General features: G+C 61.6%; 2 protein-coding genes across 3 annotated transcripts; one reads left to right on the top strand and one right to left on the bottom strand.

The window, feature by feature from the left end:
• Positions 1–2,442: 2,442 nt before the first annotated feature.
• On the bottom strand, positions 2,443–4,755 carry LOC135303706 (membrane-spanning 4-domains subfamily A member 12-like). Of its 2 annotated transcripts, none has more exons than XM_064425803.1 (7): positions 4,508–4,695; positions 4,193–4,312; positions 3,812–3,868; positions 3,556–3,687; positions 3,113–3,226; positions 2,946–3,029; positions 2,443–2,686 (listed from the first exon to the last, which is right to left on the bottom strand). In XM_064425803.1, the coding sequence occupies exons 1-7, from the start codon at positions 4,685–4,687 to the stop codon at positions 2,666–2,668; spliced, it is 708 nt and encodes a 235-aa protein (XP_064281873.1). In that variant the 5' UTR covers positions 4,688–4,695; the 3' UTR covers positions 2,443–2,665. The 2 variants fall into 2 exon arrangements, 1 of the variants encoding a protein (XP_064281873.1); XR_010365129.1 differs by having other exon boundaries at positions 2,622–2,686; positions 3,113–3,219; positions 4,508–4,755.
• A 3,689-nt stretch (positions 4,756–8,444) lies between these two features.
• Positions 8,445–9,686, top strand: MRPL16 (mitochondrial ribosomal protein L16). Its single transcript, XM_064425812.1, is given in 5 exon segments — positions 8,445–8,469; positions 8,472–8,516; positions 8,769–8,834; positions 8,916–9,064; positions 9,154–9,686. Coding segments are annotated over 5 exon segments (771 nt in total). The 3' UTR covers positions 9,640–9,686.
• The last annotated feature ends 725 nt before the right edge of the window (positions 9,687–10,411 follow it).

Consider the following 10,411-nt stretch of genomic DNA (forward strand, 5'->3'; position numbering starts at 1 on the left):
TGTCCCAGATGTGTCCATCAACCCCCGCACGTGACGTTCCAGCCTTTGATCCACTCATTCCCAGAAAAACTCTTGAGGCTGCAGAAAAGTTCCAGAAAACTTCTCCAAGGCTTCACCCACATCGACTTCCACTGGCAATCCTGGAATGGGACCTTAAACATTTCCAGGCATGGGGCAGCTACAACTTCCCTGGGAAATCCGTTCCAGCACATCCCCACCCTCGCAGGGAAAAATTTTTTCCCAATATCCCATCTAAACCCACTCCCTGGCAGTGGGAAGCCATTCCCCCTTGTCCTGGCACTCCAGGCTCTTTTCTAAAGTCCCTCTCCAGCTCTCTTGGGGCGCCTTTAGGTGCTGGAAGAGTTGCCAAGGTCCCCCTGAATCCTTCTCTTCCCAAAGGGAAGAGCCAATGGGACACCCCAGTTCACCTCACAGTTCCCCTTCTCCTCCAAGGGTTTTGGTTTTCCTTAGGGATCATCTCCCTCAGGGACACAAAACTCTGTGGTCCCTGTCACCTGCTATTCCCAACTCCTGGAAGTCTCCACTCCCCCTAGATCTGCAAATTCCCGCCTAAAAATAAAAATATATTTCAAAAAAACCCACATTCCCATAGAGCCTTCAACACTTACTCCAGCCTTTTCAGGGAAAGCCACATCTGAACACTGGGATACTCCAGGAAAACAGACCCTGATGCCAGTGGAGGAGGAGGAATTCTCCTTCCCAGGAAAGCACCACACCGGGAAAACACAGAGCTCGGATGGGAGGCGGGGTGGCTTCGTGGCGGTCCCGGTGGAGCCAGGAGAGGTCGGGATGCTCCGGAGCCGCAGGTGAGGAGCCGGGGCTGTAATGGGCTGTGGCCACGGGCTGAGCAGAGGCAGCCTGTTCATCCTGCTCCCCAAATCCCTGGGGCTTTTCCTACTCATCGGGCTCATTATTTTTTCAGAGCCGGGAACAGAAATAACTGACAGGGAGTGAATAATCCATGAGGCTTTGGCTGAGCAGCCGGAGCATTGTCAGGGAGTGTGGAAAGGAGCAGGAAAACACTGAAGTCACCCTAAAACCTAGGGGAATGTTCAATGAGGAGGTCACCGATCCCACTCTGGCACTGGAGGGGAAATTTGGGATGGGTCCTGTCCCCAGAAATCAACAGGATCCTCCCCCAGAGCACTGGGAACTCACCAGGAGTGGGACTCACAAGTCCCACCGCTTGGAAAATCAGCACTGGCGTCTCTTTCCTCACCTCCATCCCACCTTTCCACTTCCATGAGCTTGGGATGGTCCTTAAATAATTTGATGCCACTGGATGCTCATCACCACCTCATTAAATGCACCAGCATTCCCCCAGATGCAGGATATTTAAGGGTGGAGCCATAAATGAGCTTGTCAGGAGCTGACAAACCTGGTCCTGTTCAAAATGATCCCAGAGCCCTTTTCCTTCCCTGAAAATAAAGAATTTTTCAGGAATTGCTGCATGGATAAGGTTTGGGAGCACCCCTCATCGCCATTCCCGCCATCCAGGATTGTGGGAACAGCGAGCACATGACACCGGTGTCCCCATGTCACCTCCCAGAGCAGCTCCAGCCCCAGGGCAGCTTCTCCGGTGGCGGAAGAACCGGGATGTGCTGGCGTCACCGGCACCGCCGCCGGCTGTCCGGCTGCTCCAGCCGAGCTAAATATAGCAAACCACGCTGGAATGGGGGGGCTTGGGGAGCAGAATTCCCTGGGGACGCCAGGTACCTTGCTTTAGAGGGTAGAATTCCAGCAGGAGAGGGGATTAGAGGGGCAGAATTCCCCCAGGTGAGCAGGTACTGAGGGGTTTATGGGGACAAAATTCCCTCAGAATCAGGTACTGGGGTTTAGGAGGATGGAATTCTCTCAGGAGAGGGGTCTTGAGGGGCAGAATTCCCTCAGGAGAGGGCTCTTGAGGAGCAGAATTCCCTCAGGAGAGGGCTCTTGAGGGGCAGAATTCCCTCGGGAGAGGGGTCTTGAGGGGCAGAATTCCCTCAGGAGAGCAGGCACCAGGATTTTAGAGGAGCAAAACTCCCTTGGGAGCAGGTGCCAGGGGTTTAGGGGAGCAGAATTCCCCTCCAGGAAAGCAAGGGGGTACCAGGAGTTGAGGGGAGCAGAATTCCATCAGGAATTGTCTCCTCAGGAGAGAGCAAGTATCCCTAGATCAGGCAGGAGGAGCCTCTTTGCTGAGGGGCAGCAGCTCTGTGAGGGGGAAGTGTAGCTCCCACGCTGAAAATTCCCAAATTCAGGAGACACAAGCCTGGAGAGAGCATTTATTCCCAAGAGAAAATGAAGCCAACAGGGGACGAGCCGAGGTAGATGCTCCGGTGACCCGCCCGGCTCCCGGCACACCTTGGGGTCACTCCAAACCACCAGGAATTCCTGAACCCCAACATGAGCCAACCCCAGCATCCCACCAGGGATTTACAGGCAGGAATTGCCCAAGATTTCCCCCTTGGAGAAGCCCCTTCCCATAGCAGCCAGCAAGTGGAGCCCCTCAGATCAGGCCCAGGGGCAGAGGGGCAGGGAACTGGGGGGTGCCCCTGGCTTTTGGGGGGACCAGCACATCCCAGCCAGCAGCACAGTGGGAGGAGGATGCCGTAGCCCTGGGATTTAGGAGCGATGGAGGCAGGATCCCATTCCAGCAGCCTCGGTGTCAGACTTCAGGAGCAGCCAGCTGCAAAGAGACCAGCAGGTGTTTTGGAAAGGGGACAGGATTTGGGGGGACCCCACCCCCAGCACCCACCACCCACGGGGGTTTGGGGCCTCCTCCCCATTCCCAGAGCAGAGGGATGGATGCTCCAGGATGCTCCCTGGGCTTTGGGGTGGGAAGTTCTCCCAGGGAGGGGACAGTGATGACAGCAGGATGGGGACTGCCATCCCAGGAGCCATCCCAGTGCCGATTCTGCTCCTAGCCAGGCTATTCCTGGGATCACCTCGCTGTAGCTGGGAGGCTGAGGCAGCTCCGCCGGTGGCACGGCCAGATCCACACGGGTGGCACTGGGGACGATCAGCATGGCCTGGGAAACACCAGGATTACGGGAGACACTGGGATCATGGCGTGCAGTTTTTGGGATCCAGCCCTGCCACCCCCTCATCCTACCTCGTTGGAGCTGAGGCGGGTGGCCCGGCACCAGAAATTGGCGGTGGCCACGGCGATGCAGAATTCCAGGATGGTGAAGATGAGCAGCACGATGGAAATCCCATTCCCTGCGAGCTCCAGGATGGGGAAAACCCCATCAGCACCCCCCCAGGAGGATGAATCCCACAGAGGGCAGCGTTCTGTGGCTCCCCCTTCTTCTCTCCCTCTGCATCCCCAGCTCCCAGGTCTCACTCCAAGCCCTCCATGCCGTGTTTTTACGGCTCATGGACGCTTCCAGGGGGTGACTCATCTCCCGAGGTACCAGCCGAAAATAGGTCGCGCCGGCAGAGGAGAAACCGCCACCCCAACAGGGATTTGGGAAAGGACACAACACCCCTGGAGGGCTGGAGAAAAGGCCCCAGGGGAATTCCCAAGGGCAGGAATTGCGCCAAGTGGGATTTTACCAGGACGAGATAGCTGTAGTAGTTGAAGCTGGAGCGGTAGAGCCCGTTGAGGTTGAGGTCCACGATGAAGGCCACGATTCCCAGGAGCGCAAAGATGGCACTGATGACGTTCATGGTCTGGCTGCCCTTCACCTGTGGGCACCCAGGGGGTTTGGGGGAGGCTGGCAGACCCCCCCCCAAAACACCAGAGGGACACCTCGCCCACCCCATGGACACCTGACCTCGCCATTCCCAGCGTGCTCCCGGGAAAACTCACCGCGCATTCCGTGGGGCTCTTCTCGGCGCCGATGGAGAGGCACCCGGAGATGATGAACTGCAGCAGGAGAGACGGGGCTCAGCTGGCACCGAGGGCACCCCGAGCACCCCAAACCTGCCCAGAGGTGGCACTAACAGGGCACAGGGGGACACGGTGACCCCCCTGCCCTTGTTTTCCAGCTGCCGAGGCCTCGGGAGCCGCAGGTGCATCATTCCCGGTGGGCATCCCTTCCAAAGGGGGTCCCACCTGCTGGCATCCCCCCAGCAGGATTCCCTTCCCTGTGGGCATTGTCCCCTGGTGAGTTTCCCTTCCTGGTGGGCATCCCACCCCCCTAGGCATTCTTTTCCCGGTGGGAATCCCTTCCCAGCCCCCGGCACGCACCGACACGCCGCCCAGGAAAGGGATCTCTCCGATGACGAAGACCGAGGTGTAGACATTGGTGAGCGTGGTCAGGACGATCCCGAAGCCGATGTGCAGGAATCCCGTCATAATCTGGATGGTCTGGAGGAGAGGGATGGGAGGGAATGGGGTCAACTCAACCCCCCTGCCCACAGAGCCACTCTGGGCATGGGGGATGCCTCAATCCCAGCGCCTCTCCAGAGCCGCAGCACCCCTGAGGGATCAGCAGGAATCCCCCGGGAAGGGGCTGAGGGGGGATTTTCCAAGCGTTTCTCGCCCCGACCCCCCCAGACTCACCCCCATGACGCGGTTCTTGCCCTTGGGGAGGGTCTCCGCCGTGTACATGACGGCGCGGCTGCCCAGCCGGAGGCTCCCCATGCCCTGCATGAGGAGAGCGGGGGGCACCGGGACCCCCCGGAGCAGCCCCGCTCCCCACCGGGGCCGCCCCCGCCCCACCCCGCCAGGGCCCGCGCCCATTGGCTGAGCGCCGTGACGTCAGCGGCTGCGGCATCCCCCCCCGGGGCACCGCCCAGCCCGGGGGGACCCGGGGGGACCGAGGGGACAGCCCCCCAAAACGCGGAGCGCTGCGTGGGCTGGGAAGGTGCTCCGCGGGGTCCCCTGGCTCGGTGGGGCAATTCCCGGTGTCGCCCCCCCCCCGTTCCGGGCGGGGATCCGGGACACCGTGTGCCCCCCGCCGGGAAGAGCTGCTCACCCCAAACCCTCACGCAAGGGAGTTAAGGAAAGCGGGGTGCCGGCCCTGCCCGAAAGCACCCCCCCTCCACCCCAAGGTGCGTGTCCCCCCCTCATTCCCGCTCCTTCCAGCTCCACGCGTGTTTACAGCAGCGCAGAAAGGGAAAAAAAAATTAGAGAAAGGGGAAAAAAAGAAAAATAAAAGAAAAAAAGGAAAAAAAAGAGAGAGAGAAATTAAAAAAAAAAAAAAAGAAGAAGAAGAAAAGAAAAAAAACAAAACCACCCCGCAGCGGATTCCTGGAAGAAAAATCCATCAAGGGCCATTAGGCTCCGGCGGCTCCTCCCCGCAGAGCAGGGGCACGGGCGGGGGCAGGGGCGGCACCCAGGACGGAGCTGGGCACTGCCCAGGCCTGGTTTCCCCTGGATCTCCTTCCCCAGCAAGGGGTGGGCCCGAACATCCCGGACCCCTGTTGCAGGAGGGGAGCAGTAGAGGGGATCCCCCACACTGATCCCACACGCTTTCCCCCCAAACTGCCTTCACTGCCCATTTTTAGCGTGTCCAGCCCCGAGGAGCAGGAGCCAAGAGCTCCAGGCAGAGGATTAAACCTGAAATCAGGGAGTAATGAACACCCTGGGAATGAGAGGGACACACGATACCACCCTGCACCCCAAAATTCACAGAGGACACCCCTGTATCCCATCCTGATCTGGACAACACCCCACTCCCCTGCCTGGAATCCCTCATGGACAGATTCCATCATGGGGCTTGCAGGGAGGATCCTGAGAGGGATCCGGGGCTCTGGGAGGGAACCCCCATTTCCCTGGAGCAGGAACATTCCACAGGGAGGGAGAAGGGCCTGCTGCCACAGCCACGAGCCCTCTGGCCAAGCGGGGGAAATTCCCGTGCTGGATGCTGTGGGAAGAAGTGGGATTGGGGCTGGGGGTGTCACCCAGCCCAGAGTAGGCGACAGAAAACCCATGGGGCTGACAGGGTCCCCTCACTGCCACCCTCATGGTCCTTCTCCCCAGGGGAGGGCAGCCAGGTCCCCCAAAACCCCTCACGCAGAGCAGCCCGTGCAGGGCTGGGGCTGCCAGGAGCAGCACAGAGCACATTCCCCTGGGAGCCTCCATGGGGACAGGGATGGAAAAACAGAGAGGAGCGGCCCCAGCAAGGGGCTTTAACACCTGGGAGGAGGCTGTGGGTGTCCAGTGGGGAGCCGGGTGGGGCAGGCCTGCCCTTGCACCCAGCTGGGGCTCACTTCCAGAGTCTCCCAGGGATTCGACCCTGGACACTCATCCCACCTTTCCAGCAGGAAACGTGGAAAGTCCATGAGGAGGGCAAGCCTGCTCTGCAGCAACCAAAGCACCCATGTGTGGTCCATGGGAGTCCCATCCTGAGAAGGAAGGAAAGGAAAGGAAAGGAAAGGAAAGGAAAGGAAAGGAAAGGAAAGGAAAGAAAGGAAAGGAAAGGAAAGGAAAGGAAAGGAAAGGAAAGGAAAGGAAAGGAAAGGAAAGGAAAGGAAAGGAAAGGAAAGGAAAGGAAAGGAAAAGGAAAGGAAAAGGAAAGGAAAGGAAAGGAAAGGAAAGGAAAGGAAAGGAAAGGAAAGGAAAGGAAAGGAAAGAAGAAGGAAGGAAGGAAGGAAGGAAGGAAGGAAGGAAGGAAGGAAGGAAGGAAGGAAGGAAAGGAAGGAAGGAAGGAAGGAAGGAAGGAAGGAAGGAAGGAAGGAACCCTCTTGTATCACCACACAATTTCAGAAGCCTCCACCCACGCACAGCAAGAGCATTCTACTTCAGAAGGCTTCAGGTGTCTGTCCACACAAAATAACATCCCATCACTTCAGAAGGCTTCAGGCACGTGCCCGTGCTGTTCCTTAGCCCAGCCTTTTATCCCCTCGTGCTGATGCACTGCCCCTGTGTGCCTCTGCTCCCTTTGGGGGTTGGTCAGTGCCCCTGGGCACTCCCTGGCTCATTGCTGTCAGTGCTGCTCACAGCTGTGCCACTGGGGATGAGGCTCAGCCCAGCCCCACTGCCAATCACCACACACTGTGTGCCTACAGCCCATCCCAGCCCCAACTCAGTTCTCTGGGGAAATGCTGATTTATTTAAAACAGAGCATCCTCAGAAGTATCTGAGCTGCCAACAGGGGCCTCATCCTGCTTGGAGGAGACCCCTGGAGATGGGGGAACTCCAGCTCCCGTTGCCTCTGGAGGATCTTCTCCGACACGGAGCAGCTTGGCCGCCCCTGCCGTGCTGTGGGGGCTGTGGATGGGGTGCCAGTGGCTCCAGGACGCTTCCTGCTGTGCCGCCTGCCGCTGGGAGCTCCTCACGGGAGCAGGCCGGGCTCCCAGTTTCACTTCCAGGCTCTTCTTGGCCACGTGCATCCTGAGGGCCTCGCGGGCCCCGCTGATATCCGCGGATCCGGCGGAGCTCGGCGTGCTGTCCGAGGCCTCCTCCCCGTCCGGAGTCCGGCAGCTCCCGCTGGGGCTCTCGGAGCCGGGGAAGCTCTGGGAGGAACGGGGCCACGCTTCCCCCAGCCCCAGCCGCTCCCGGGAGCGCCTCACCGCCACGGGCTGCGCTCTCAGCTTCACCTCCAGGCTCTTCCTGGCCACGTGCATCCTCAGGGATGAGCAGGGTCTCCTCGAGCCCGCGGCTGCCAGGGAGCAGCGGGACCTGTCTGCGAGGCCTTCCCCGGCGCCGAGGCTCCGCCAGGGATGGAGGCCTCTCGGAGGAGGCGCAGCAGGGCAGGGGGCCTCGCTCCAGCAGCTGCTCCAGGTCCTCCCACCACAGCTGCCACAGCTCTCGAGTCCCGCGGCAGGGACACCTCGGGCCACAGCGGCGTCACCAGGTCCTGCAGCTCGCGGGCCGCCGTCACGCAGGGGGTGCAGCAGGGCCCGCAGCCGCAGGGCACGTACGGGGGGCTCTCCGGGGCGGCCGGGCCCTGGGGCAGGGGCTCTCCTCAGCCCGGGGGGAACCGGGAGCCCGCGGGCCGCTCGCAGCGCCGCGAGCCCCCGGCCCGGCCCCCGAGGCGCTTCCGCGCCTTCCAAACGCGGGCGGCCAGCAGGACGGCCGTGGTGGCCACCAGCAGGACAAGCGTGGGGAGCAGGACACTCATGGCTTCATCCGTGTCCCATCGTGGCCACACTGGGAGCCAGGGGTGGTGGCACGTGTGCTGTAGAGACACCGTGCTGATGTCACAGTGCTGCGGGGGGGACACCTGTGTGACATCACAGCCACGGCGCTCACCCCGTTTGTGACGTCACGGCCCCGGATCGCCCATCCGGAACCCAAACCCGGCGCCGTGCCAGCTGCTGGGAAGAATCTGAAACCTATCCCCACAAACCCAGCACGCCAGCCCAGCACAAGGGCTGGCAGCACATCCAGGCCGCTTCCAGCGCCTCCCTCGGGACCCTCGGGGGTGTCCCCGCCGGCGACCCCCGCCCGGCTCGGGGCTGGTAATGGGATGCGCCGCGTTTCCCTCCGGAACTAATGTTCCCGCCGCGTTTCCCGGCCGGACCGCGGGCGGGGCGTGTTTGAGGACGGACCAATGGCGGCGCCCTTGCGGCACTTCCGGCGATGTGGCGATGGCGGCTCCCGGGGCCGCTCCGGCCCGGGGGAGGTCAGGGGGGGCTTGGCCGCGCTCCGGGAGGCCGCCCGTGCCTTGCAGGGGGTTCAGAATGCCGGGGGGGGGGGGGCGCCTGGGGCTGGCGGGGGGGCTCGGGCGGGCCGTGGAAGGGCTGACACCGGGAGGTACCGAGGGCTCGGTGGGACTCCCGGCCGGGCTGGGGCGATCTGAGGGCGGAATGGGGAGGCCCCGCGGGGTCTCTCCTCCCCTGCCGGCCCTGCCCGAGCCCCCCGCTGTGTCCCGCAGGTGCCGGCGGCGTAGCGGCTCCCCGGGCGGGGCTCAAGAAGTGGACGCTGCCCCCGGACTACAGCGGTGAGCGGGAAGCGGGGCGGGGGCACTGCCCGGGGTGTTCCCGGGGATCGCGGCGATCCTGATCCCGGCGTGCCCCGGCAGGCATCACCATCCCGGAGAAGCCCAAGCTGAAGTTCATGGACAAGGTGCCGGCGGTGCCCAAGGTGCGGCGGGAGCCCCGGCGGCTCCGTGACATCCGCGGCCCCTCCCAGGTGGCCACCGACTTCACGGAGGGGCAGTACGGGATCCTGGTGAGCGGGACGAGGCACGGAGCGGCTCGGGGGGGTTCCGGAGGCCGGGATTGCCTGTGGCTGAGCCGTCGCGCCGTGTCCCCCCACAGGCTTTGGGCGGGGGGTACCTGCACTGGGGCCACTTCGAGATGATCCGCCTGAGCATCGGGCGCAGCCTCGACCCCAAGTCCATGTTCGCCGTGTGGCGCGTGCCCGCCCCGCACAAGCCGGTGACGAGGAAGAGCCTGGGGCACCGCATGGGCGGCGGCAAGGGCCCCATCGACCGCTACGTGACGGCGGTGAGGAGCGGCCGCCTGCTGGTGGAGGTGGGCGGGCGCTGCGAGTTCGGGCAGGTGCAGCCCTTCCTGAGCCGCGTGGCCCAGAAGCTGCCCTTCCCCGCCGTGGCCGTCAGCCGGGACAGCCTGCAGGAGATGCGGCGGGAGGAGGAGAGGAGGAGGCTGGACAACCAGAACCCCTGGACTTTCGAGCGCGTGGTGGCCTCCAACATGCTGGGCATGAGGAAGTACCTGAGCCCCTACGACCTGCGCCTCAAGGGGCGCTACTGGGGCAAGTTCTTCCTGAAGCACAGGGTGTGAGGAGCCCCTGGGCGGGATGGATTTCGGGATTAAACTTTCCCACGAGAGCCTGGAGTGGGTTTTGGAGCTGGGGGATGAGTGGATCAGGGATTGAGCCATGAGGATCTCTATCCTGAAGTGGATTTTAGGGCTGGGAGCATCCTGAGGGATCCCCAGATCAGGGTTCGGGACATGAGGATCTTTATCCCAAGGTGGGGTGTGGAGCTGGGGGACAAATGGAACAGGGTTTGAGCCATGAGGCTCTCTATCCTGAAGTGGATTTTAGGGCTGGGAGCATCCTGAGGATGGATCAGGGTTTGGGAGATGAGGATTTTCATCCCAAGGTGGGGTTTGGAGCTGGGGGACAAATGGGTCAGGGATTGAAGCACAAGGATCTCTATCCTGAAGTGGATTTTAGGGCTGGGAGCATCCTGAGGATGGATCAGGGTTTGGGAGATGAGGATCTTCATCCCAAGGTGGGATTTGGAACTGGGGGACAAATGGATCAGGGTTTGAAGCATGAGGATCTCTATCCTGAAGTGGATTTTAGGGCTGGGAGCATCCTGAGGGATTCAGGGTTTGGAAGATGAGGATTTTCATCCCAGGGTGGGGTTTGGAGCTGGAAACGTGGAGCTGGTGGACAAATGGGTCAGGGATTGAAGCATGAGGATCTCTATCCTGAAGTGGATTTTAGGGTTAGGAGCATCCTAACCTGAGGGATCCACAGATCAGGGTTTGGGGGATGGGGATCTTTATCCCAAGGTGGGATGTGGAGCTGGGGGACAAATGGATC

Source organism: Passer domesticus, chromosome 6 (assembly GCF_036417665.1).
Source record: "Passer domesticus isolate bPasDom1 chromosome 6, bPasDom1.hap1, whole genome shotgun sequence".
Classification (NCBI taxonomy): Eukaryota; Metazoa; Chordata; class Aves; order Passeriformes; family Passeridae; genus Passer; species Passer domesticus.